The 27,944-nt window shown below is 56.4% G+C and overlaps 1 protein-coding gene across 1 annotated transcript in view; it reads left to right on the top strand.

Moving 5' to 3' along the window:
• LRRN2 (leucine rich repeat neuronal 2) overlaps positions 1 to 27,058 on the top strand; it is a 62,296-nt gene extending 35,238 nt beyond the window's left edge. Inside the window, exon 2 of the mRNA XM_045787550.2 lies at positions 23,975 to 27,058. Coding sequence (XP_045643506.1) covers positions 24,212 to 26,350 — 2,139 coding nt within the window. The 5' untranslated portion in view covers positions 23,975 to 24,211 and the 3' untranslated portion in view covers positions 26,351 to 27,058. The remainder of the gene's footprint in view (positions 1 to 23,974) is intronic.
• Positions 27,059 to 27,944: the final 886 nt, after the last annotated feature.

Here is a 27,944-nt window from a genome sequence, read left to right on the forward strand (position 1 = left end):
TACATTCAGGTTCTCTCTGGCATTTTTGGCCCCGTTGAATGGCACCTCTATCAAAACATCTCATTTGGAAATGTCAGAGTGGCCTTTGATAAGTCATCAGTCACCCTGATGGCGGCTGACAGACGGGTAACGGTGTGGTGGCATCTAATACACTGCAAAATGCGTCTTTCGCAATCGCGTAGTATTTTATTTATTCAACGTGGCATGAAATCTCTCTTGAAGGAAAGAAACTCTTAACCTTGCCACACCAGGCTCCTCAAGGGCTTCTTTTGCCTTCGCTTTCCAGCCTCCTCTCCCACCTGGAGGTAGAATCTTCCAATTACTGCAGGCCACGCTCTCGGGCACCTCCTCTCCCACCCCTAGGAGTCAAGCCAGCCACCCTCGTGGCACCCCCACAGGAGTAGGTTTTGGGAAAGGAACATTCACTAAAAACTAAAGAAAAACGATAAGACACATGGGGGGAAAAAACTCAAAAAAGCAGAGAAATAAGTCCCAAGTTTTTCAGATCACATATTTCTGATCAAAAATAAAGGCCGCTCAAGTCCCTGATGAGATGGGCTGGTTCGGTCCAAGCAGCCTGCTCCTGGCCCTTTCCCCCGTTTCACCCTGGTGTCTGAAGTCCCTCCTCTTTTCTCACTCTGGAGGGCTTTCTCGCCCACCCTCCCTGCACTTTCTCCCCACCCTTTGGGGGGGTTGAGGCTTTGGCCAAATAGTGCAAGTAACCAAACATGGTGGGTTAGAAATGGGCGGGACAAAGTCTCCTGAGTTGTCACTGAGTTAGAGGAAGAAATCGCTGTGCTGGGCGCCTGGGTTGCTCAGTCAGTTAAGCATTGGACTCTTGGTTTCAGCTCAGGTCATGGTCTCGGGGTCATGAGCTTGGGCCCTGCATGGGGCTCCACACTCAGTGGAGTCTGCAGGAGATTCTCTCTCTCCCTCTTCCTCTGCCCCACCCCTGCTTGTGCTCTCTCTCTCTCCAAAATAAATAAATAAATCTTTAAAAAAGAAAGAAGGAAAGAAAAAGAAAAGAAATCGCTATGCTAAAATAGCCACATATCTGTTTAGAGCTTTACCTTATAGACATAAACCCCGGTGTGAGATCCTCTGACCCACATCCAGACATGTTGGATGTCTGTCCAAAACCACTTGGGCAACTGATTCACACCGTCCTCCAACCATTCTCTTTGTCTTTGTCATCGGTGAAGAAGAAACACCACCTGAGCGTGCAGGCACACACACACGTGCACACGCACACACAGTTTTTCAGTGTGAGCCTTTCTCCCGTTCCTGTTTCTTCTGGGTGCTGTGTGATGGTTTCTGCAGAAGACAGCGTCTTGTAAAGAAAAGAGCGCTCCGTCCAGAGCTGAATCGGCCTGGCTCTGATCTTGGCTCTGTACCACTTCGCGCATGGCTCTCTGCAAGGAAGCCACTGCTGAGCCTCAGTGTCCTCATCTGTGAGATGGGCCAGGGATGCCAGTCTCCTAGAGCTAGACCTAACAGTGCCGGTGCTCATAACTGTCAGCACCCACCCCCATCCCCTCCCCAGCCTCTCCCTCTCCCATGCAGGTATGAGGTGGAGAAGGTTCCAGGCTCCCTCTGCCCTTGCCTCGTGGCTTGGAGTAGCCAAGTGTGGAATCCAAATGGGATACGCACGTCAGGCCCGAACTGTCACCTGCCTACGCGTCTAGTCTGGACACAGGGTTGGGCCGTGTGGCAGTAGGACCCAAGCTAGCCACTCTTGAGGACGGAGTGCCCCCTTCACAGGAAGCCTTCTGTTCAGGGGGGACCCCACTGCCAGCCATGGACGAGCACACCATTTGTTATTTTACCCCAGCCCACATTTATTGACCACGGACTGCTTGCCAGACCCTGCGCGAGGTGCAGGGGAAGCCGGGATGGAGCAGGCCCAGCCCGTGCTCTGCAGAAGCTCAGACTAGGGAGGCGGGTGGCCACTCCGTGACACCTGCTAAACTGGGGTGGGTGCTGCGGGAGCAAGAGGAGGGAGAGAATGTGTCACAGAGGAGTTTGACAATTGAGCTATGGCACTTGGAGGATAATTAAGAGCTCTCCTAGCAGAGAATGGAAGGACATTCCAGAACAACAAGTTCAAAAACCCAAAAGCACAGAAAAGAGCAGCCAGTCCCTATAGAGTTTGGGGAAAGAGAAGAGGAGGGGAGGGCCTGGAGAGGAAGGCAGGGATGGGACTGGGGGGGCAGCTACTGCTGGAGGAGCCAAGGGCTCTGCCCTTCAATCGAGGGGAGCAGTGATCTCTCTTATCACAGGGAAAGAGATGGAATGGACTGTGTGGTCCAGACAGGATATGCAGGTGGCAGTTGCGGAATGTCAGGGCAGAGCACTGTAAGGGACACTTCATGGAGGAGGAGGGGCCCCAGGCGAGCCACGAAGGATCTGGTCGATGTGGGGAATGTGGCCTCTGATTGCCATTCCCATGTTACCAAGCAGCCAGGCACCTGGAGCGCCCTTTTCTCTGATATGGTAGTGATGCAGCAGACGGATGGAGGTGTGCAGGTCCCCACCCGTGCCTGCCGGGGGGCGGGGGGGAGAACTCTTGTGCTGAGCTCCTTCTGTGTGCCTGCACTGTGCCAGATTGTCGGCATTACCTCATTTAGTCGTCAGGATAACCCCGTGAGGTATTGTTCCCATTTTACAGATAGAGAAACTGACAGAGAGGTTAAGTAATCTGTTCAAGGTCACACAGCTAGTAAGAGACAGAAGTAGGATACGAACTCTGGTCTTGCATATGCTAAAGGCTTTGTTCTTTCCACGCCGCTGTGCAGAGCGCTTGGTTCCCAGCTTCCTGAACCTGATCTCCTTTTAGCCCTGGGGTTCTGGAGGAATTTATATGACATTGATGCTGCCTTCATCATTAGAAGGCTGTCACTAGGGTGACAGGGAGCAGTAGATACGGAGCTGTCACAATGAGAAAAATGAGGTGAGGGGGAAGGCACTTCATCACTCCCTCTGGCTTAGAGGCAGCCACGCTCTGCCTGGCAAGAGACTGTCATCATTCTGCTTTAGCCGTGCCCCCAGACTCGTCCTAGCCCTCCCCCCACTTCAAGCCGGTGGAATCCAGGCCTCAAAATCCACTTCTGCATTCCGAAAGATGAAGTCACCTTTATGGACAAGTTGGCCAGCCCATTGTCGTCAGAACCAACCAAGGAAGAGAGCGGCAGTTCTTAACATGTTGAGCTCGTGGGCCTCCCTGAGGATTCGAGGCAAGTGCTGGCCTTTCTTTCCAGGAGAAAACACACACACACGTGTTTGCACACGTTGTAGGTACTTCTACACTCTTCAGTCCATCTGTGGACTCGAGATCCAGTGGGCTTTCTCTCTGGAGATGCTGGGGGGATACAGTCATGATAAATGCAGTTCCTTTTTTTTTTTTTTTTTTAAGATTTTTTATTTTATTTATGTGACAGAGAGACAGCCAGAGAGAGAGGGAACACAAGCAGGGGGAGTGGGAGAGGAAGAAGCAGGCTCCCAGCGGAGGAGCCCGATGTGGGACTCGATCCCGGAATGCCGGGATCACGCCCTGAGCCGAAGGCAGACGCTTAACGACTGCGCTACCCAGGCGCCCGATAAATGCAGTTCCTGACCGTGTCTCCCCCGCTGGCCCCTTCTTTGTCCTGCAGTGTTTGGAGAAAGCAAAGGAAATGGAACCGAGGTCTCGTAATTGTTTTCAAGAGTGTGTGTGGCGAGGTCGAAGCCCCTGGCCGCATGAGAGCCTTGTCTTCTCTGCGTATTTAAGTTGCTTGTCGTTCTCTGTGTCGGTCAGGGAGCGGGTAGGCTGCCTGGGCAATGTGTCGTGGGCTGTCTGTTTGAAACTCGGTCCAGCTCCCCACCGCTCGGGACCCTGGGAGCTCCACCTTGCATTAAATTCACTGGAAAATGCTTTGGAGGAGAAGAGCCCGTTGCGGCAGTGTCCCCCCCACCCTGGCCACCCCTGGAAGCTTCTGTCCCTGCCTGGCTGAAAGCACGTGCACTCTGAATAAAGCAGCCTTATCATCTGTTTAAACTAGACCTTTGGTGCATAGTGACTCCTGGCTGGGACCAGAGAAAGCTATCAGCCATCCTCTGTGGGGACCAGACCTGCTGGCTGTGTCCCCACTGGCTGTAGGAGCAGGGCAACAGTGCTCCCCGAGGCAGAGCTGGCTATGTGCGGGAGTCCAGGGGTTGATGGAGGAGGGGGAGCCTTTTGGAGGTTTGACAAAGACGGCTGACACCTTGCTCCCTCCCCGACCCTCTCTCCTACTTCTGGGCGCAAGGGCATCCCAGAACGCGAGGGGGATGGAGTGGGGAGGCCCGGGGTCATTTCCCAGCCCTGCCGTGGCACTCAAAGGGCAGCTCCCGGGACAGGTCAGTCTCGTGTGCACCTGCCCTGACCTCCCAGCTGGAGGAGTTGGAAAGCATGGCAATGCTGAGGTTTTCCGGGTCCTGGGGAGAGGCTATAATGCCAGCGGCTTTACTGTTTGCCGAGAGTTTTGCGGTCTGGGGAGAGAGATGCTGGAGAAATAGAAGCTACAGCTGTGTTAATTATTATTATTTTTATCCTTATTACAGAGGAGAATGTTCCCCTGTTAATTCCCTGGGAAAATGGCCATGAAAACAACTTGGCACCACCCAGGCCTTGTGCCCAAGAGAGCAAGCACTGGCAAAGTACAAAATCCACTCCCCCCAGTTGGTTCACCTAGCTGGGCACACACCTCTCTGCCCGCCGCCTTCCCCACCACACAGGCATGCTTGTGCAAGATACACACACACACGCTCACACATGCACACATCCGCATGTGTACTGCCCACGCTGCTCCAGCAGAGGGAAGGGTGAGTAGACCCTGAACACTCGTTCTTACTCACTGGAAGAAAGCTGGCGAAGCTCTATGTAGAGAGCCGCGTGAGGGTCCACAGAAAGACCCCCTGCTTTCGTTGTTCTGGAGATTTCTGTTCACAAGCACTTTCACACATCGTTCTCTAGGCTCCCTCCCAGCCTGGCCCTTGAGGGCTTCAGCATTGCAGAGCACCAGACTTGAGTCACGGCTTCCGCAGGTACTAGCTGTGTGATCTCAGGTTAGTTGCTTAACTTCTCTGAGCCATCACTTCCCTTTCACTCTCATGGCGTGGGGCGGGGAGGGGGGGCGGCGGAGTGGTGGTGTTGTGTGGACTAAATAAGAAATAAGCTTTGTAAAAGGCCCAGCGCATGGTAAGCATTCAATAAATGCTATCTACTGAAATTCAAGACATTCTTGTCACCATTTGACAGATGAGAAGAATCAGGTTCAGTGAGATTGTCCCAAAGTTGGTAAGTGATGGAGCTGGGATTAGAACCTCTGAATTTCCACCCAGACCAGATCTCTTACGGCCAAAGCCCTCAGAGGCGGATTTTCCCTAGGAGACTTGGTGGCGGTATGGAACTGAGGTCCCTTGAATTGGCCCTTTGGCCCTCCCCAGCAGCCAGCTCTGTCCTCCCTGGATGGCATCCCCCCTCCCCCCGCCACCACACACATGGCCACCCCTCCAGGAACTTCTCCATGGGGTCACCAGGTCTAGGACCCTCAGCCGTGGCTCAGTCTCTGCTAGGTGGAGCGAGACAATGGGGACAGGTAGGGGAGACCCTGGAGCTGGGTGGAAACTGAGGGCCTGGCAGGGGCAGGGAGAGCATGTGATGGACGAAGAGCAAGGGTGGTGGAGGGGCAGAGGATACAGGCCTCCTGGAGCAGCAGGGCTCACTACAGCTCCCAAGGGTCCCTTCCAGGACGATGCAGCCCACGTTTGCAAAACCTGTGTGTTCCTATCAGACAAGAACAGATCTTTAAGCCTGGTGGCAAATCCAGCTATTAAATTTAGTTTTCAGATGTAATGTGATTGTGAGTTTATGGTACATGAATTATATCTCAAAGCCGTTATTAAAATATATAATCGTGTAATACGTACACATGATATGTGTATATGCATCCATGTGTATGTTTTATATAGATGTGTGTTAAGAGCACTGGTTCTTGCCCTTTACGAGCTGTATGACCTTGGGAAAGAGGCTTCACTTCTTTTAGCCTCAGCTTTGTCATCTATATAATGGGGCTAATAGAGTTACTATGAGGAGTAAAAGATGAGGGGCGAGTCCCTGGCGGCCTTAATGAAATTAGCTAGGTTTTTTGCATCTGTTTTAGCTTACAGGGCATATATCATCGCCCCCATTTTAGAATGGAGGACACTGAGCCCAAGAGGACCGTCCCCCAGGAGAGATCTGGAGGGCAGGCACTGTCTTACTCATCCCTGTGGTGCTGTGCCCGGGACGGGGTGCAGGGAATGTCTGCGCGGGGAGAGGCATTTCCCCCTGCCAGGGCTCTCCCCGCAGGCTTGGCTGACCAACTGGGGAGGTTAAGGAGGCCCTGGAGGCCCAGGACGGGGTCCTTTGGTGGGTTCGCAGAACCCCAGAGACCCTTCCCCAGCCCGGGAGCAGGAGCCTGGTGGCAGGCCCCCATAGACAGGCCCAAAGCTGTGTTCCACTTAGGGCAGGTTTCTTGGCAAGTCCCACTTTCCCCATTCCCACCTGCCTCTCACCTGCGTCCTAGGGTTCTTCATCTGGTTGTCTGACTTTGGGTCCTAGACGAAGATGGGCGGCCAGGAAGAGGGGTTGGACCCTCGGAGCATGTCGGCAAGTTCCTGGGGTCTGGGTGTAACCTGTCATGAGACAACTTCACACATTCTAGGCCTGGTGGGTTAGGAGGTCAGGGTCCTGGAACCCCCACTCCCACCCACCTTCACCCTGGAATTGTTTTCCTGGCTGGGTGGCTGGAGTGGAACCCATTCTGCAGGGCGAAAGAGGAGAAGATCCCCAGCCTTGGGGGGGAGGGGTAGCAGGGGATCATGTTTTAAACCATGGCCGGCCTCTGCACTTGGAGAGTGGAGAAGGGCTTGCTTCTCCACTACCCATTGTACTTATGAGATCTTGGGCCAGCTGCTTAGCATCTGTAAGCCTCAGTTTCTCTTGCTATGAAACGGGAATGCCAGCAGTTTCTACTCCGAGGGCGTGGGAGGATTTGGTGAGATAATGCCTGGGAAGCACAGAGCTGGGTGCGGGCAACATGCGGCGTGTGTCGTGGGTCCTGAAGCGGGGTCGGAGGCCTGGCCCCAAAGGGACTGAGTGTCAAGGCGCTCTGTCAGCGGCGACACTCGGGGTCCGTGCTGCTGATCATGGTCCCCAGACTGCTGCCTGCAGACCTAGGCCCAGGCCCAAGGGGGGAGGGGTGGTGGCAGTCACAGCCGGGGCCCCTACGCTCAGCGAATGCTTTCATGAAGCAGAAGGGAGGCCAGAAAAAGCAGAGAAGAGAAAAGAAAACCCCAGCAAATTCTCTGTCCTCCCCCAGCTCTGCAGCTCCTGGGGGATCTGAGCTGCATAATACAATGGGATTTAATAAAATGCCTTTAACTCACAAAGTTTGTCTGCTGCCAGCTCCTTAATTAAATTGCCTAATGCTGCTTTGCGACGGCAGCACAGACGCCCGTGTTTAAAGGACACGGTGTTGCCATGGCGCTCCCCCCCCCAGGGCGGCAGGGCTGTGGAGGGGCATGCAGATGAGGCACGAGCTCAGCCCTGCCCGCAGCAGCCTCCCCGCCACTAGTGTGCACACGCACGCACGCGCGCACACACACACACGCATACACACACGGGCATGCACGCGCACGCGCACCGTCTGCTCTGCTTTTTCTGGGAAAGATTGAATCCTTGCTAGTAGTGCTGAGCCAGGGCTTTAGAAAGGGGGCACTCAGGGGCATTTGAGCAGAGCAGAGCCAGCCGACCAGCAGGGCCTCGGAGGGTCCCAGGCACAGGCGTGGGCACTCAGGGCCACCCCGTGAGGCTTGGAGCAGCCTGGCCCCTCCCGGGCCCTCTTTCCTGCTGCAGGCAGCCCCCGGGTGCACCGTACAAATACAGTGTGCGTGCCCCGACCTAAGAAGGGCTGGGAAGTACTGGGCGAGATTCGGATTGGTTTGATGAGAGGGGCGGGCAGGGTTGGGGGGGTGTTCTTTCACACAAGGAGGGTGAAAGAAAGAGAAACACACATGCGTATGGATTTTTCCATCAGATGCAGTGGTTCTCAGTCCTGGCTTCTATTAAACCACGTGGGGATTTTTTTCTCCTATATTTTATTATGAAACATTTGAAATATACGGCAAAGTTGAAGGAGTTTTACAGAGAACAACCATATTCCCACCATCTAGATTCTACCCTTACCCTTCTCCTAGACTTGTTCTCACCTCCCTCTCCCATCTATCCATCCATCCATCTTATTTTTGGTGCATTTCAAAGGAAATTGCAGACATCAGCACACGTTTCCTTGAATACTTCAGCATCAACGACAATGGAGTTCAATTTCAGTTTACAGGGTTTTCTCTTTTGATGTAAGATTTACACACAAAGAAATCCTGGAGAGTTGTTGTTTAAATACCATGCCTGCATCATACCCCCAGACACCGATTTCACTGGACTAGAGTGGGATGTAGGCATCAGAACATTTTAAAAGATCCCTGTATGGGGGCACTTGGGCAGTTCAGTCAGTTAAGCGTCCAACTCTTGGTCTCAGCTCAGGTCTTGATCTCAGGGTGGTGAGTTCCCCACACTGGGCAGCTTCCCAGCATGGAGTTACTTTAAAAAAAATTTTTAAATAATAAAATAAAAAATCCCTCTCTGATTCGATGGCGCAGCCAGAGTTGAGAAACACAGAGATAATAAGAAGCAACGGACTGTCGTTTTTATTTCCCCCAAGCAGGAAGTGGAGGTGCCCCGCCCGCTTCCCTTTCCTAGTGCTCACCATGTGTGCATCGTACAACCATGTCCCTGCTTTGTTTGGGGGACCTCTGTGTCCACGTGAATCCACTCATTCTCGTGTTAGCATTAGAGGGTCTCACCGTCTCACATGTATTTCCAGTGGCAAAATCCATAGCTGTTTCAGATTCCGCACCTGTCACAGTGATGAAACCATACAGATTTTCCTATGATGAATAGGGTACTTATGACGTGGCGGTGGCTGGAGGCGGTGATGGGGTGTGGTGATGGCAGCCAGGGCGGCACGGTGGGGCTCGTGCTACTGGCGGAGATGGAAGGCTGTGGGTGGGGCAGCCACCGTGATGGCGCAGTGGTGAATCTCAGGGCAGGGCGCTGTGGCAGTCATTGTCATGGTGATGCTGCTGGTGTCACCTATCCCGTGAGGGCAGTGTGCAAACAGGTGCTCCTTCTGCACACTAGTACCGTCTGGGAAGAATGTTGGGTGGGAAGGTTGGTCCCCCTATTTAAGAACCCCACTGCGGCAAGGTGCAGCTCCTTCCAAGAGTCAGAGAAGCTGCCTGAGAACCTTTTCTGCCCCCGGAGAGCTGGAAGAGGCCCCGGCAGAGTGGCAGCAGCTCCGTGCTCAGCCACCCCGTCCCATCGCACTTCAGCAAGGCACCGCTCCCGTAGGAAGCACAGGGGGATCTTTTGGAACGTGTATTTAAGACGAACAGTCCTGGGAGCCAGCCGGATTGGGAAGCCAGCCGTCTCATGATCGACAGAGATTTTATCTGCTGCCTACGTGGTTTTCTGTTCCTTTCACGCCTGGTACACTCGAGGGGAAGACCCAGAGGAAAAGCGCTCTGGGTCCCCGTCAGTTAACGCAGGCCGTAGGGGCAGAGGGGCGCAAAGCCCCAGAACACTCCTGATCTCTCCTTACGGCCCTTAGTTGGCGTCCCTCTGAACTGTCTCCAAGAGATGCTTAAGGATGAGAACGAGGTTGGGCTGCTAAGACATACTATCCTTTTAAAATATATACCTAAATAAGCCCAGAGAACGATGCTGGAAAATACCTATAAAATAATGTTGTCCAGCCCTTTCATTTTACAAATGAGCAAACCAGGGCCAATGGGCAGCAAATGCAGTAGCGTTGAGAACAACAATAAAAATACCCTTCGTGGCTGTACTATCTCTAACGATGCAGACATCTCACGCCTGGGATCCCACTGGGTTTTTAGACCAGGCCAACGAGCTGGCAGGAACTTCCTGCCCGTCTGACAGACGGTCCCTGGGCCCTTTCCAGATTCTTCCCGCCAGCCATGAACCTTACGTGACGTGTGTGTAGCATGGACAGCTCAGGGTGCACCTGACACACTCACGTTTTCACTTCCTCTGCACCATATCTCTGCACTAAAGACAGAAGGTCCTAGTCTTATCGCTGTTTTTCAGGGAGTGAAGCATCTTGCCAAGCTTGCACAGTTAGTAAATAGCAGAGCGGGGACTAGAATCCCAGTGCCCTGTACCCGTGTGTGCCGGGGCTGCCATCTCAAAGAACCACACACCGGGGGCGCTTGAAAACAATAGAAATGTATCGTCTCAGTTCTGGAGGCCAGCAATCTGGAGTCAAGGTGCGGCAGGGCCACGCCCCCTCTGAAACCCCGGGGGAGACTCCTTGCTCACCTCCTCCGAGCTCCCCCGGGGCTGGGCTCACAGCTGCAGGACTTCCGTCTCTGTCTGCCTTATCACATGGAACTCTCTCTGTGCCTCTTTGCTTCCAAACTTCCCTCCTTTTATAAGGACACCAGTCCCTGGAGGAGGGCCCACCCAAATGCAGTATGAACTCATCTTAACTTGATTACACCTGCAAAGACCCGATTTCCAGATCAAGATCACATTCACTGGGGGCGCCTGGGTGGCACAGCGGTTAAGCGTCTGCCTTCAGCTCAGGGAATGATCCCAGCGTTCTGGAATCGAGCCCCACATCAGGCTCCTCCGTTATGAGCCTGCTTCTTCCTCTCCCACTCCCCCTGCTTGTGTTCCCTCTCTCGCTGGCTGTCTCTATCTCTGTCAAATAAATAAATAAAATCTTTAAAAAAAAAAAAAAGATCACATTCACTGGTACTGGGAGTTAGGACTTAAATCTATCTTTGGGGGGGGGGAGTCACAGTTCAACCCACAGTGGTCCCTATCCCAAGGCGGTGGCCTTCTACAGCGTGCTGTCTGCATGCTGTGCTCCATCCCGCCCCCTCTGTCTTCCCTGTGTGCCACCAAGGACAAGGTGCTCCCCTCTCCTGCAATGCAGAAAGGGGGGCTGGCTAGGGGCATGCTTCATCCTCTGCTCTTCCCAAAGTATTTCAAGCTACTAAGGTAGAATCGTGAAATATAGGTGGGCTTTTTATCTTTTTTATTCCCAGACAGTAAAAATCATTAAGACTTGTTCCTAATTAGTTTAATTTTGAAGCTTCTAAATATTGATTTAACCTACACTCCTTTGTACTTGCCGCAGTCACTGAGTTATGCCCGTTATTGATCACAGATGAAAGCATTTCCATCCACTGGGCTCTGAGGTCTCTGGGAGCCCTTGGTCCCCCAGCAGGTGCACTGGGCTCAGAAGGCGTGGACAGGCTTGGAGGGGAGGGTGCCTCTGCCGGATTGGAAAGGACCTTCCCTTTCCAAGGAAGGAGGACTGCTCAGCATAGGCCAGGGGCCAGTTTCTTTCTCTCGCGTTGGCCCACACCAAGGGAAGTTGAATAAGAAGTCACTGGAAATTGGGGCGCCTGGGTGGCTCAGTCGTTAAGTGTCTGCCTTTGGCTCAGGGTGTGATCCCGGGGTCCTGGGATCGAGCCCCACATCAGGCTCCTCTGCTATGAGCCTGCTTCTTCCTCTCCCACTCCCCCTGCTTGTGTTCCCTCTCTCGCTGGCTGTCTCTATCTCTGTCGAATAAATAAATAAAATCTTAAAAAAAAAAAAGAAGTCACTGGAAATTGGGGCGCCTGGGTGGCTCAGTCGTTAAGTGTCTGCCTTTGGCTCAGGGCGTGATCCCGGGGTCCTGGGATTGAGCCCCACATCAGGCTCCTCTTTGGGGAGCCTGCTTCTTCCTCTCCCACTCCCCCTGCTTGTGTTCCCTCTCTCGCTGGCTGTCTCTGTGTCAAATAAATAAATAAAACCTTTAAAAAAAAAAAAGAAGTCACTGGAAATCTCCCCCACCCATTGCATTCTGGGTCCTCGGAGAACTGGGCAGTGGGGGGTGGAGGAGGAGGATGTGGGGTCAGGGTCTAGAGCACAAGTTCTAGAGCAGAGTTTAGGCTTCGGCACCAGCCAGAACCTCGCCTGAGTCCTGTCTCTTGAGCAGGGTCCCTACCCTCTCACATCTGTGAAATGGGGCTCTAACCCTCTCTCATAGTGTGCCTCCGAGCCCTCAGCGCAGGCTCACGTCAGGCCGCTGGCTCGAGGCCGGGCTCACAGTCAGTTTTCAATCAACAGCTGCCATTAGCGGCGTTGCTGTCCCACCGGGAAAGTCAGGACCAGCCTCGGAAGCACAGTGTATCTTCCAGCCCTGGCTCTAGTACTTCCTCGCTCTGTGACCTTGGGCGAGTCCTTTAATATTCTTTCCAGCAAAACGGTGTAATGACTCGGGGCTCCTGGGTGGCTCAGTCGGTTAGGCAGCTGACTCTTGATTTCGGCTCACATCGTGATCTCAGGGTCATGGGATCGAGCCTGGCGTTGGGTTCCATGCTCAGCAGGGAGTCTGCTTGGGATTCTCTCTCCCTCTCCTTCTGCCCCTCCCCTGCTCTTGCTCTTTCTCTCTAAAATAAATAAAATCTTTTTTTAAAAAGGGGTAGTGACACCTCTGACGTCCCAGAGCTATAGTGAGAATCACACAGGATCACAAATACGGAAGAATTGAGGTTGCGAGGGGCATCTGGTCCTGACAGACCATTATTGACAGCCCGGCCGCCGCTGCCTGGGTGCCCCTTTGGCCATACTCTGCGTGCAGTATCACGTCCAGAACGTTCTGGCTCCAGCCCACCGCTCCAGCCTCTTCGCCACATCACCCACCTTCTCAGGCCCTAAGGGGGACCACGCTATTCTTGGAATCCACGTCATATGTTTTTCTTCCAGGACCTTAGCTCCTGGTGTCCCCGATGGGCATAGAATGCCTCCCACCATCTGTGTGTCTCCTGACCTGCCGATGCGGGCCACGCTGGCTCTGTGAATTTGCTTCGAATAACTTATTAAAATACAACTTGCATACCATCACCTCCACCTATTTTTAATGTACAATTCAGTGATTTTGAGTACATTTGCCCAGCTTCCCGCATGCGGCAGAATCGTGTTCTCTCCTCTAGGCTGTGCCCCTCCTGCTCTCAGTATATACATCTGTGACCGCTTTTATCGAATGTTCGTAGATCAGGGTTGTTTTTTTTTTATCTGTGACTCTCTGCCTGCCCTTCCCATAACCTTGCATCCCTACCCCTCACAGCGCCAGCATACAGTCAGGGCTCTATTAATGCTCACTGGGTAAAGCGTTTCCTTGCAGCCAGGACAGAAAGGGTGAGGGGGTCTGGGATACCCGAGTCTTAACTGTCAGTGTAGTGATAAGAAGCTCGTCATCCACGTGGCTGCAACTGAGCTTTCCCAGCTTGCGCCGTTCCTGTTTATGGGGTTCTGATCGCAGCTGGAGGGGCCTTACAGATGATCCGGCCCAGCGATTCTCGGACAGGAGCATCCGTCAGAATCACCCGGCGGAGGGCTTGTTCAGTCCTGGGTTACCAGGGCCCACCCTCTGAGCTCCTGGTTCTGTAGCCCTCCTTGGGCTGGGGTCAAGGACCCGCATTTGTGACAAGTTCCTAGGTGACGCTGCCACGGCCCATCCGGGGACCCCAGGTGGAGAGCCGCTGCCCCAACCCAACCACCTCGTTTCACAGATGAGAAGCCCCGGGCTTAGAGAAGTGAGAGGACCTGTCCCAAGGTCTGTCCCCAAGCTGAGACTAGAACCCAGCCCGCTCCTGTCCTGTGTCCTCTACCACCGGTTCCCGGGCCCTGACCTCTGCTCCCTGCTCCGGGCCTCGGAGAACATGGGCGAGGGGCGGAGAAGGCTGGGTAGAGCTTCTGAGAAGCGCTCCTCCTGGGCCAGACCGGGGCTGCGGAGGGAGAGGCCGGGGGCACTGGGGAGGGACCCGCAGGAGGTGCTGAGGCCTACAGGCCATTGTCACCCACCGGCGGGGCCTCAGCCGCAGCCATTTATCCCGCAGGCCGCCCCAGGCAGCCGACAGAGGGGAAGGCGGCGAGCCCCGCTCCCGGACCGAGGCTCCTTCCGCCGCGTGATTTATCTCCCAGCTTCGTCTGGCGAACCTGCTGATGAAATGAGGCTCCTTTTCCCGCCTCGTCAATTTTCATGCTGATTTCATTTTCCTTTTCCCTTAGAAGGTTTGGACTTTCTCCTTGCTTCACTGACCTGCTGCCCATTCACCCTGCCTCCCTTTCTCCTCCTTTCTCCTCCCTTTCCCCCTCCCTTTCTCCTCCTTTCTCCTCCCTTTCCCCTCCCTTTCTCCTCCCCTTCCCCCTCCCTTTCCCCCCCTTCCCCTCCCTTTCCCCCCTTCCCCTCCCTTTCCCCCTCCCCTTCCTCTCCCTTTCCCCTCCCCTTCCTCTCCCTTTCCCCTCCGTTTTCCTCTCCCTTTCCCCCTCCCTTTTCCCCTCCCCTTTTTCCTCCCTTTCCCCCCCCTTTCCTCTCCCTTTCCTCTCCCTTTCTCCGGGCCCCAAACCCTCCCCACCCCGCCCTGGGCATCTCCCCTGACCCCCAGTGTGCCCCAACACCGTGGAGAGAGCAACCTCCTCGTCTAGCTCCCCATTTGCCTCGGACAATGCTGATCCCCTCTCTTCTTTCCGGGGCCACAAGCCACAGAGCTGCGCTGGGACAGCTCACAGCCTGAGAGAAGAGGTGGGAGTTCTCAGGATGGGGGAAGCAGCAAGGGACTGATATATTTGTAGGAGAGGTCACAGTCAGGGGAGACTTCAGGGATGGGAAGGACGTTCCAAGGTACACAGGTGAGGAAAGGGCCTTCCAGGCAAGGTCCTTGCTTGTGCAAAGGCTCGGGGGCAGGAGAGAGAATGGCTTGCATCTCTTGGAAATCTCCCCCCCCTCCCCCCCCTCACCTCTTCCCCTTGTCCTTGCACCTAGCTCCCACGGATCTACTGGGATGTTCTGGGGCCCTGGCTGCGAGGGGGTGGGGGGAGCCTCTCCAGAGCATGCAAGTACTGCCCAGCACCCCCACTTGATTGTAGGAGGGCCAAGGAGAACGACAGGGAGGGAGGCTGGAGAGGCTCATGGGTCAGCAGCTGGGCTTGGCCACCCCTCTGACTTGTGAGGATCCACAGCCAGTGTGGAATGACCATGGGCTGCTGTCAGGCTGGGACATCTAGAACTCTGCTGCTAGGAGGGGCCCTCTCCCAGCTTCCAGGGAGCATCTGGGGGAAACAGAGGCACCGCTCCTCTAAGCCAGGAGGACCCACACTGTTTATTGGGTGAGAGTTGTGTCAGACATCAGCGACCTATAAATGAGCTGAGTCCCAGAGCTGTCCTGGAGACTAGAAACAGGACCCCAGTTGGAGGCCCCAGGTGGGGGCAGCTAGCTGCACAGGGGAGGAGAGGCAGCCTGTGGTGGAAGGGTCCCTAGGAGAGGGTGCCTGCCTTAGAGGCCACACGACCACCGACGGGTCAGTCCAGCGCTGGCTTGGTGCATAGATGGTCTAGAAGCCAGGGACCGGGCCTCAGACAAACTGAGGTAGACAAAACAGGAAGGCGGGCTCTACTGAACACTAGGCACTTTATAGACGTCATCTTTCTCAGGCTCCCCCTGCGGTAGGCTCTCTCCCCATGCGCAGAGGAAGAACCCGAGTGACGATGCTCAAAGTCACACAGCCAGCAGCAGGATTCAGGTGCAGAGCTGCGTTAAAGCCCACCCTGAACCACTACCCTAAGCTCTCAGAGAGCTTGGTGGAGTCCCCAGGATTTCCGGAGGGGGAGCCTGGGAGAGCTCTAGAAGGGCGAGGATCATCGTGGGATCACGCCGAATCCAGAGGCAGACAGAAGCGCCTTCTCCACCGAAGGGACGGGATGGCCCAAGCCAGGGGCAGGGGAGGCAGGGTGCGTGCCGAATACAGACCCCAGCAGCAGCGTGCGTCTCCTTCCCGGTGGCGAGAAAGGAGATCAGAAGGGCCTAAGCGCAGACCCTGACCGGCCTGGTCTCCAGGAGCTCTGGCGCAAGCAGCCGCCCTCTCCCCCTGCTCTGCCTCACCTGCCCTCCCTCTTGCTGTCCTTCTGCAGGTGCTCCCTGAGCTCCTACTGTGGGCCAGACTGTGGGAGGAACCGGCAACTCAGAGCACAGCACCCTCTCCCCAGGGGCTCATGGTCTGGTGGGAGAGACAGACTGAAGGGAACCAGCAGTGCGTGATGGAGGGATGCTGGGGCACCGTGGGAGCCGGGAGAGGGGTCAAGGGGTCAGAGCAGGCGTCCTGTGGGTGGGCAGCTGATCAGCAGAACCGGACAGCACAGGGTGGTGGCAGACTCAGCCTGCACTGCTACCCGCTCCCCTGCAGTGCAGAGCAACCAGACAGCAATGGCCACGCGCTACCTCCTGGCACCCTCCGCTGCTAATTAAGAAAGAACGAGGCAGGCACCCTTCCAGACACCAGAATTCTAGCACCCTCTGCCCAGGCCAGCCAGGAGACGGGGAATGAAGAGACTTAGGCGGCCTGGGACAAGGGCCAGGGCCAGGGAGGGGTTTTTCCTGGAATGCTGACTCCTCACACTGCAGAGGGAGGGGAGGGCAGGGGTGGAATAGAGAGCCCCTCATCCTTTCCCAGGGAGGTGCCCTCCTACTTCCCTCCCTACCCTCCTCCACCCACTCTCAGAAATCAGCTTCTGGAACCAGAGCCACAGACATAGAAAGGGCTGGCAATGACCCCCTGGATTCCCCTCTGGGCTTCCCACATTCCAGCTGCGGGCCTTGGTCGGACCCCACAGCTCCACCGAGCTTGAACTTCCCGGTCTGTCCAGGACCCAGCGCTCAGGTTGTTGGGAGCCGCTAGAAATCCTGGCACAGAGCGGGTGCTCAGGAATGTCCCACCTTTCTTCCGAGACTCTGCTTTATGTCCTCCTTCCAGCGGCATCAGCCAGAGCGGAAGGGACTCACCTTACCGAAGAGAGATGCTCAGGAGAATAATGGTTTTCCAGGTTTTATCACGGTGACCCAAGGGCAAAAAAATGCATGTTTTTGCATCATGTTCCTGACTCTGCACAAGCGTGGGTGTGTGCGTGTAAAACAGAGATAAAACTTCTCAAAACAGTGCTTAGTCTAGCCACATTCAATGATAGTTTCTATAGTATTTCATTTTTTTTAATGCGGATTGTGACTCACTTTCAGTTGTTCTCCTGATCCACTACACGGGTTGAGATTCACAGTGCACCCGGTAGAACACCTCCAACCGCCACAGGGACCGTGTGCCCCGCACGGGGCTCCGAGGACACATGAACCTATAACAAAGCCCCCTTTCCTCCAGGAGCTCACTGCCGGGCTGGGAAGACAGACTCACAGACTGACCGTAAGGAGGGTGCTATCGGGAGGAGGTCTATTCTAAGAGTCTCGGGGACTGCGGTGCGGTGGGAGAGTCAAACCTGTGGAAAGTGTCACAGAGGAGGCGGCATTGGGGACGGGCTTTTATGGCTGAAGAGGACCTCACAGTTGGAGTTGGAGAAGGGCTTTGCCAAGTGAGGGGCCCCCGCGTGTGGAAGGAAACAGCAAGTCCAGTTTCTTGGGAGCATGGGGTGTCTGGGAATGGGACAGCCGCGGAGAGGTGAATGGGAGGCACCCCAAGAGGCTGAAGTAAGGGTCACAACAAGAAATGAGAGGGGAAAGTAAGCGCAGACACTGTGGCGGGTGGGGGAGAGGGACAGGTCAAGGTGGTGGAGCTGTGCGGTCTTGGAGACTGCTGGACGGCGGTGCTGAGGGACAGACGTGGGAAGGCAGAAGCTAGAGCAGGAGAAGGTGGAAGTTGGATGTGGGACAAGTTGAGTGGAAGAGGGCCGGGGACAGTTAGCAGCGAGTCTGGGCCTCTCCTTCCTGGCCATCCCCACATTTGTCCTCGTGCTGGTGCCACACTCTCTGTAAAGAGAAGACCTAGGAGTTTGGTGGTGGAAATGAAGCATTAGGGCCACCCCTGCAGGGCTTTGGGGAAGGGAGGCTGGAGGAGAGGCACAGGGCGGCCAGGGGTGCGTGGGGCGGGACATCATCCTGCAATCTTCCCTGCCTTGGGCACATGGCACTCACTGGCCCGGCCCTGAGGACTCAACCGGAGTGGGGGACCTAAGGTGTAGAGCAATATCCAGATTTGGGAATTGTAGAACAAGAAAGGGGAATAGGAAGCAGGCTCCCTGCTTTCCTGGGGATGGCTGATTAAGTGTAAGACCCTGTGCCCGCATTGGGCTCCACGCTGGACACAGAACCTGCTTGGGATTCTCTCTCTCCCTCTCCGTCTGCCCCTCCCCTGCTTGCTCGCATGCACACTCTATGTGCTCGCTCTCTCGCTCTCTCCCTAAAAAAAAAAAAAAAAAAAAGAATAGTGTGAGACTTTGAGAAACGTAGCCCACTTTGACACAGGAAGATGACGTAAGGGAACTTCAGGTCTGAAGTTCTGGAGTTCCCTAAAGCCCGAGTCAAGCGTTCCCAAAGACCCAGGTCCCAAGTTGTGATGGAGAAGGAAGGGGAATTCTGGGTTTAAGAGATGAAACTGATTGATGGTGATGGAAGTCAGGACAATGGTTAAGTGCATGTGGGGGCTGGATATTGACTGGGGGGGGGCCCTGGGATCCTTCTGGAGCGGTGGAAATCTTTACACCTGTGTTGCTCGGTGGCTGTCGGGTACCTACTAATGGGGAAATTCATGGAGCTGTGCGCTTGGGACAGTGCCATGTACACACTCTCCTGTACATATGTTACACTTCAAAATATTTTTTTAAGTTTATCACAAAAGGTGAGAGCTGAGAAGTAGGTGGTAAGATGGAATGAGAGGCAGCTGGGAGGGGGGCGAACGAAGGGAACGAACAGCGCTTTGTACACCTGACCTCCTGCGCTCCTCCCAGCGGTTCTGGGAGGAGCGTGTTACCCCCACTTCTCAGCTCAGGCATCTGAGGCTCAGAAGGTTGCCTGCTTGGCCCTAGGTCACACAGCAAGCAGCAGAGCCAGGCTCAGACTCTGATGCCAAAGCCCAGGCTCCTTCCGCTCCACCGCTCCTCCTTTGCATAAGTTATTTATGGAATTCAGACTCTGCAAGGCAAGATAAACGCTCAGTTCTCCTCGGCTCTGAGGTCCTGCTTGTCTGTGATTCAGTGAGAGGTGGGAGTGAGGAGCCCGGCTCACCTCCCAGGAGGAGCAGGAGGCCAGGTGCGCAGATGGAGGGCCGGCCTCCCTGCCCGCGCGCCCCTCCCACCCAGCGCTTATCTGCCGGTGAGGAGGCCGGAGTTTATCAACGCTACACTCAATTATGCTGCCCATCTGTCTCCGTAGCTCAGGGGGACCTGGCACTGAAGCGGCGAAGGCCAGGCCATCGATCACCACCACCGCTCCTCCCTCCGGACCCTTGGTTCTGGCTCTGGGAGGCTGGGTGGAGACTGCCTGGAAGGGGAGAGGAGGGAGGGGAGGGAGAGACTCCGCGTCCACTAACCACCTGGAGGAGCGCACTGTCACAACCTGCAAAAGCGCGGGGACTGAGCTGGGGACCCGACGGGACTGATCCGGGGGGCGGGGCGGGACGGAGCCGGGGGCGGGGCGGGACGGAGCGGGGGGGGGGGGGGGCGGGGCGGGAGAAGGCGCAGCCTTTGACAACAGCTTCTCCCAAACTCTTCATTCAGAGCTTTGCCAAGGGTCTGAGTTTAATAGGGAATGTAAGGGACCATTCCACACTTAATACTAAATCCAGAGCAGCTGCCTGGAGGAGGTGGGTCCCACATAGCTTGCAGAGCCAGCTTTTGCAAGGGAAACTTTGCCCCTGGAGTGGATAGCCCTGCTTCCCTGACTGTGGCCCCAGGACTTTCAGTCTCCCATCTCTGAAGGCCAAGGCTGGCCAGCAGCCCCCAGTCCCCAATCAGAAGGCAGGCTGAGAGGTCCATGAGCAGCCTGATGGCTCTGTTTGTCCCTGTGGTGCCAGGGCCAGCCCCACTCACACAGGGACAGTGTCTTCCCCGTACTGTCCAAGTGGGGAGGGGGTGTCACTCTTAGCCTGAAATCGAGGAGTGGTGTCTGCGGGAGGGAGGGGCATCAGGTGGCTGTGGGGGAGGAGGAACTGAGGACCCAGGTCAGCTCTGAAGGGATTTGCACCTGAGGCAGCCCCCCCTCCCCGCCCCGGGCTGCCCTGCGCTCTGCTCCTTATAAGGCTGACTCGGATCCGCCAGGCAGCAAGCCTTGGCCGGGCTGGTGGCTGAGGTTCTGGAATCCTAGACCTAGGTTCGAATTCTGACCCGTGGAAGCTGTGTAAACTGTGAGAAGTCCCGTAAGCCCTCTGAGCCTCAGGTGCTTCCACTGCAGGACCGGACTGAATAATCCCTTCTCCGCCTCCACACGGGGCTGATGGGAGGGTCATCTGTTTTCATCGCTGGTGTCATTTACAAGTACCCTCTGCGTGCCCAGCCCTGCATTCGGTGCTTTGGGGTCACAAAAAGCGTGTAAGACGTAGCCCTTGCCGCAGGAAGCTTGTAATCCAGTTGGGGAAAATGTCCACACACTCATCTGAACTCCTACTCACCCCACAGATTATAGGTAAAAGATAATTAGCTTTCTCTGCAGCTCCCAGCAGAGATAGCTAATCAGCTGGCGTGAGTGGGCATGAGTGGGCATGTGCAAGACGGCCTGAACCCGTGTTGGCAGGTGAGTGGGCAGCTCCGTGCTCCTCCCTGGAAGGGGCTGCACGCTCCGCAGCGACAGGGAGAACTTGTCTGGGCCTTTGCCAAGCCTTGGGATCAGAGGTGCGGCCAAACGTGAGTCATCCAGCCACTGCCTCTCTCTGGGTGCCGAACCCCAGTCCTGGACTCCTGGCTGAGGAGCAGGCACTCTGCCTCACCCCCCTGCCCAGCCAGCGGGGGCGAGGAGGAGGGTGATGCCTGGGGTAGAGGGAAAGGCGGGTCTCGGGAGGTTTTTAATTAAGTTTTAAGTGGTTCCTCCATCCCCTGCACACAGCTGAGCATCTGTAGAACAAAGGTGTTGTTAGAACAAAGGTGCTGGAGGAGAGACACCTGTGGCTCAGTCAGTGGCCTCGAAGCCAGGAGGATGCTCCGGCCTCGTGGAAGACCCCTCCCCACCCCCTGCAGGCTTCTCTGTGCTTCTGGACTGTCCTGGGCTCTTCTGATCATTTTGCATTTTTCAGTCCTGCCCAGGGGCGGGGGGGGGGTGTCACCCTGTAAAGACGTGACAGTTTATCTCTGCTCGTTGCTTCCCCATGCCACCTGGCGGCCACGCTGGGCCACAGTGGGCAGGGTCAGTAGGGGCTCGTTCAGCAACAGGATCCAATTTGTGTTGCCCCTGAGAAGTCCGGTCGCTGCAGAGTCTCCCAGCCCTCGGGGGTGACTGGAGCCGGACAAGAACTCGCATTTATTGAGCTCTTTCTGTGTGTGCCAAACTCAGCTCCCTTGTCCTAATGACAACCTCATTTTAGACATAAGGAGCAGATGCTCTGAGAAGTCAGTACTTTTTCCCAGCGTGCCCTGGTAGGAAGGGCTAAGTAATAGTAAGAGCTCTTTGCTGGTGGGTTCTGCTCCCTCGTGCCAGGTCTAGGCAGGAGGCAGGGGCCTCTGGTATGTATGTGCGGCAGGACCACTGGCCTAGGTCCAGCCCCGTGACAGGGCCGTCCTGGATCTTAGCTGGTTCCTGTGCCTCTCCACCCACACAGCAGACTACAGAATCCCCTACCCTCTTCCTGCCCTCCGGGCCCTGGCTTGGGTGGCCAAGTGCGCTGAGCTCCCCTCCGCACATGTATGCGGGCGTGCATGCGTGTGTACACGTGTGTTTGTTTGCTCTGAGTTTTATGCGTCAGGGCACACACGCCCCCACGCAAAACCTCTGTGCATTTTAAGTCACGGTTGTTTTCCCACCTTCAGAAATAGCTGCCGAGGAAGGTGGGAAGTAGTCCAACGTAAACAGGCAAACCGCTCTCCTGCTCAGGGGACGGGATCCCGCCTCCAGCTGCTCCCCTCCCCAGCCCCAGCATCCTGGAATCAGGGTGAGGTGGCACAGAGCCCCTCTGGCCAGCCGAGAGGCACCTGCCTAGAAGGTGGCAGCAGACATTGCCCCAGGGGACAAGAATGGGCACCCAGCCTCCCGCCCCAGCAGCCAGGCCTGTGGACGAGGAAGTGTGGTGTAAATGGCCCAAACTCTGGCCTTGGGTAGATTCCCGTCTCCTGCCGCTTACCAGCTATGTGTCTTGAGCTAAGTTCTTTAACCTCTACTGAACCTCAATTTCTTCATCTGCAAACTGGGGGTATTAATGTTCATCTTGCCGACTCGTTATGACGGTTACACAAAATAAGATATTTAGAGTCTTCGAAGAGTCCAGGCGGATCTCCGGTGCTCAGCAAGTGCTGGGCTGCTTCCCTGACACCCGCATGTGGAAGATGACCTAAATGGGACCTCTGCTCCGGAGGGGACCGGGCCCAGCAAGGCCCCCTGGTTTCTCCCCCATGTTGGTTGTAGGCCAAGGCTGGACTTGCCTCCAGGGCAATGCCGCCTGGCCTTGGGGTCTGTGGGAGAGCCTGGATGAGCCATACCTGGGAGGTGGGAAAGAGCAGTGGCTTAGATTCTAGACTGGGGGTGGGGGAGACCTCCTGGGGGATTGGGCCCTGGGGCCACAGAGATTGATTCATACAGTAAGCGTTCACTGGGCACCTGCTATGTGCTCCCAACGCAGTGATGACCAAGACAGGTTCACAGCTGGGGAGCCATTTCCATGAGATGTGGTCTGGGCTAGGGCAGAGGGGAGCATGGGGCGCTCTGAGAGCATAGGGAGGGCCCCTTAGACCCGCCAAGGGTGCGGAGGTTTGGAAGAAGCTTCTGTAGGAGGTGACTGACCTTGAGTTGAGGCTTGAAGAACAAGAAGGCCTTGTCTAGGAGCCAGTGAGGAGACATGGGAAGGGGGGCGTGTCAGGGTAACTTCAGCTCAAAAGTGTTGTGCACAGTGGATAAGTGGGAGAACAGCAAGAGAAGCCAGGAGATGGGCTAGGGCCAGATCATGTACCTTACCTGCAGCACTGAGGAGCCCAGACCTAGGCTTCTTAACTCCCTCCTCCTTCCGGGGATCTCAGCCAGGCTGTTGGGCAGGGAGAGTGGGAAAAAACCAAAGCCATGCACGAGGAGAGCCCAAGCAGACCCCAGGCAGGACCAGCTACTTCCCCAGCTGGTCTGGGTGTGGGCTCAGGGACCACTGCCTTTCTTCTTCCAGAGTCCTGAGAATCCACCCTGAATTTAGAATCTGTACTGTTTCCACCACCCCCTACCCACACTGCTCAGGGGGATGCCTGGAAGCTCTCGCTTTATTTTCCATTTACCCATTTACCCGGTGAGCCAAGGAGGGAGCCGGGGAGATGTGAGAAAGGTCGGAGAATCTTTCCCACATGTCTCAGCTCAGAAGGACTGGGAAGATGAGGGAATGCCAGCATCCCCTCTCCTCTGCAGACACGCACACATGCACATACACCCCTTCCTGAGTTATCCTGGAAGCTTTTTGTTTCAATCTTTCCCTCCTTCCATGAAGATTCACTCCTCCAGCAGATAATAGAAAAGGACACTAAAGCCTAAGAGTAGGACACCTGGGTGGCTCAGTTAAGCATCTGCCTTTGGCTCAGGTCATGATCCCAGGGTCCTGGGATCGAGTCTCGAACCGGGCTCCCTGCTCAGCGGGAGCCTGCTTCTCCCTTTCCCTCTGCTGCTGCCCCTGCTTATGTGAGCTCTCTCTCTTCTCTCTCTCTCTCTGACAAATAAGTTTTAAAAAATAAAATAAAGCCTGAGGGCTGTAGGACAGAACCCAGGAGCCCTGGCTGTGGCCCAGCCCACCTATCTCAGCTCCTTTGCCCTCTAGAGTCAAACGGGTGACACGGGCGGAGGGAATGGGTTCCGCTTCTCCGCCACCTCTTCACTCTGCCCCCTCTTCTTCCAGGGCTGTGCTGATGGGGCGTGGCAATGAATGAGCCGGCCCAGCCCCAGCGGACAAGGATGGAGAGCCCTACCAGGGAGGGTAAGAAGCGATGCCCATGCATCCCCACGTAGAATGACTGTCCTGGGAGGTTGGTTCCCCAGGCCCTGGCAGGGCTGCTGACCCTCAGCCTGCGAACTGCTCAGAGTGCAAGGACCCCAGACTCTCCTTGTGGATGGTCCCCTAGCCTGCAGCTCCATCATGAGGCTCCTCGTGGCCCCCCTCTTGCTGGCCTGGGTGGCTGGCGCCACCGCTGCCGTGCCCGTGGTACCCTGGCGCGTGCCCTGCCCCCCTCAGTGCGCCTGCCAGATCCGGCCCTGGTATACGCCCCGATCATCCTACCGCGAGGCCACCACCGTGGACTGCAACGACCTGTTCCTGACAGCCGTGCCCCCCGGGCTGCCCGCAGGCACACAGACCTTGCTGCTGCAGAGCAACGGCATCGTCCGCGTGGACCAGAGTGAGCTCAACTACCTGGCCAACCTCACAGAGCTGGACCTGTCCCAGAACAGCTTTTCGGACGCTCGGGACTGCGACTTCCGGGCCCTGCCCCAGCTGCTGAGCCTGCACCTGGAGGAGAACCAGCTGACCCAGCTGGAGGACCACAGCTTCGCAGGGCTGGCCAGCCTGCAGGAACTCTATCTCAACCACAACCAGCTCTACCGCATTGCCCCCGGGGCCTTCGCCGGCCTCGGCAACTTGCTGCGGCTGCACCTCAACTCCAACCTGCTGAGGGCCATCGACAGCCGCTGGTTCGAGATGCTGCCCAGCCTAGAGATCCTCATGATCGGTGGCAACAGGGTGGACGCCATCCTGGACATGAACTTCCGGCCGCTGGCCAATTTGCGCAGCCTGGTGCTGGCCGGCATGAACCTTCGGGAGATCTCTGCCTACGCCCTGGAGGGCTTGCAAAGCCTGGAGAGCCTCTCCTTCTATGACAACCAGCTGGCCCGGGTGCCCAGGCGCGCCCTGGAGCAGGTGCCCGGGCTCAAGTTCCTGGACCTGAACAAGAACCCGCTCCAGCGGGTGGGGCCCGGGGACTTCGCCAACATGCTGCACCTCAAGGAGCTGGGGCTGAACAACATGGAGGAGCTGGTTTCCATCGACAAGTTCGCCCTGGTCAACCTCCCCGAGCTGACCAAGCTGGACGTCACCAACAACCCCCGGCTGTCCTTCATCCACCCCCGCGCCTTCCACCACCTGCCCCAGATGGAGACCCTCATGCTCAACAACAACGCTCTCAGTGCCTTGCACCAGCAGACGGTGGAGTCCCTGCCCAACCTGCAGGAGGTGGGTCTCCATGGCAACCCCATCCGCTGCGATTGCGTCATCCGCTGGGCCAACGCCACGGGCACCCGTGTCCGCTTCATCGAGCCACAGTCTACCCTGTGTGCTGAGCCGCCGGACCTGCAGCGCCGCCCCGTCCGCGAGGTGCCCTTCCGGGAGATGACGGACCGCTGCCTGCCCCTCATCTCCCCCCGCAGCTTCCCCCCCAGCGTCCAGGTGGCCAGCGGAGAGAGCCTGGTGCTGCACTGCCGGGCGCTGGCCGAGCCGGAACCCGAGATCTACTGGGTCACCCCGGCCGGGGTTCGACTAACGGCCGCCCGTGCTGGCAGGAAGTACCGGGTGTACCCCGAGGGGACCCTCGAGCTGCGGAGGGTGACGGCCGAGGAGGCGGGGCTGTACACCTGTGTGGCCCAGAACCTGGTGGGGGCTGACAGTAAGACCGTTAGTGTGGTGGTTGCCCGGGCCCCCCTGCAGCCAGGCCGGCACAAGGGATGGGGGCTGGAGCTCCGGGTGCAGGAGACCCACCCGTATCACATCCTACTGTCTTGGGTCCCTCCACCCAACACAGTCTCTACCAACCTCACCTGGTCCAGCGCCTCCTCCCTCCGGGGCCAGGGCACCCCTGCTCTGGCCCGCCTGCCAAGGGGCACCCACAGCTACAACATCACCCGCCTCCTTCAGGCCACGGAGTACTGGGCCTGCCTGCAAGTGGCCTTTGCTGATGCCCACACCCAGTTGGCATGCGTATGGACCAGGACTAAGGAGGCCGCTCCTTGCCACAGAGCCTTAGGGGACCGGCCCGGGCTCATAGCCATGCTGGCTCTTGCTGTCCTCTTGCTGGCAGCCGGGCTAGCCGCCCACCTTGGCACTGGTCAGCCCAGGCAGGGGGTGGGTGGGCGGCCTCTCCTTCCGGCCTGGGCTTTCTGGGGCTGGAGTGCCCCCTCGGTCCGAGTGGTGTCTGCGCCCCTCGTCCTGCCCTGGAATCCAGGAAGGAAGCTGTCCAGGTCTTCAGAAGGGGAAACACTGTCCCCACCATTGCTACAAAATTCCTGAAGCTCAGCCTCCTCTCCGCAGTAGACAAATAACTAGGACTCCTTTTTACTGAAAGAGAAGCAGTCTGGGCCAGATGCCCTGCCGGGGAAGCAACACGGACCCTCGTGCTTGAGGCCTGGCAGCCGGACCAAGACAGACGGGGCTTTGTAGCGCCAGGGGCTGCTCCCACCGCCTCCAAAAAGTCACCGTTACCTTCTGGGGGCCTGTCTGCTGACATTCTGACAAGCATCTCCGAGGAACAGGAAGGACTCTGACTGGAGCCTCCCCTCTCCCTAGTTGTCTGTGCGCCCAGAGGTTCCTGGGCCTCTGCTTGGATGTCCCCTGCCTGTGTTCCCAGGCCCTTGGCCCACAGGACGCGCCCCCTCCTCTTCTCTTCCTTTGTACAGTCTCAGTTGCTTGCTCTTTCCCCTCCTGGGCAAGGGCTGAGGGAGGCCTCTCCTCCCCACCTTGGGGGACCGCTCCCACGGTGGGTCCCAGCCGGATCTGAAAGACGTTTGGGGAGAGGGATGCCCAGGGATGCCTCATCTTGGCAAGCCCAGGTGGGCACTGCGAAGTTGACTTTCTATAGGCAATTTTGTACCTTTGTGGAGAAATGTGTCACCTCCCCCCGACCGACTTCACTCTTTTCTCCTGTTTTGTAAAAAATAAAAATAAACAAGAATAACAATAATAAGGGGGGAAAGGAAACAAAAGGAATGTCATCTTTGAATACTAAGTGTGCCTGTAAAGCCCCGGCTCTGGGATCTCTGCAGGCCCAGAGGCTGGCAGGGGGAGGGGCTGGGACAGGACCGGAGGGGAGAGGGAGATGGTGACAGAGGGCACAGGTGTTCCCGGGAGGTCTGAATCCGGGCCTGCTCCCCAGAGTCCCTGTAACTGTGAACGGGAGAGCTGGGGGCAGAAGGGCAGAGAGTGGGAGAGGGAGGAATCACAGGAGGCAAGGAGAGGGTGGGAGAGGAAAACGGAGAAAAGCTCAGAGAGGTGGAGAGAGTGGAAATTTCCATCACCAAACATTGTCACCCCTTCTCTTTCCCTGATAAGCAATTAACATGCCAGTGCCTAGGAAGCACTTCCCGGCCTATTTCTAATTAAACAAACCCAAGAGGCAGAGTCATGCAGAGAATTGCAAATCATCAAGACAGGGAGAACTTCGGCTCACTGGGGCAGAAGGGGGTGGGGGTGATAGAGGATTTGGGGAGGGGAGGACCGTGCGAGAAAGAAATTGCTGCATTGATCCTTCTGGTCCGTTTCAGTATCATTTGCAATGAGCCTAGTTTGCTTTTGCAGTATTTTTTTTTTTTAAGGACAGATTGACTTCTTAGGACCAAATGTGAAGAGGAGCGTCTGTCAGAAGAGCCCAGGGGAAGGGGCTGCTGTGGCTGGTCAGGGGGGCGGCAGCTCCAGAGCAGAGGCCGCTGGGGCACAGCTCTTGTTTCTGGAAGGAGCTGGAACAGCCGCGGGTCTCCTGAGACTGAAGAAGCCCCACGTGAGGCTGAGCACCCGTGCGCTCCAGACACAGATGCGGACTTGCTGCGAGTCGGCTCCAAGCCACAGTGGAGATGGCAAGTGTGCGCACAGGTGGGGACAGAGCGCCAGG

The sequence above is a fragment of the Ursus americanus genome, chromosome 2 (assembly GCF_024610735.1).
Source record: "Ursus americanus isolate L20-20 chromosome 2, mUrsAme1.1.p, whole genome shotgun sequence".
Classification (NCBI taxonomy): Eukaryota; Metazoa; Chordata; class Mammalia; order Carnivora; family Ursidae; genus Ursus; species Ursus americanus.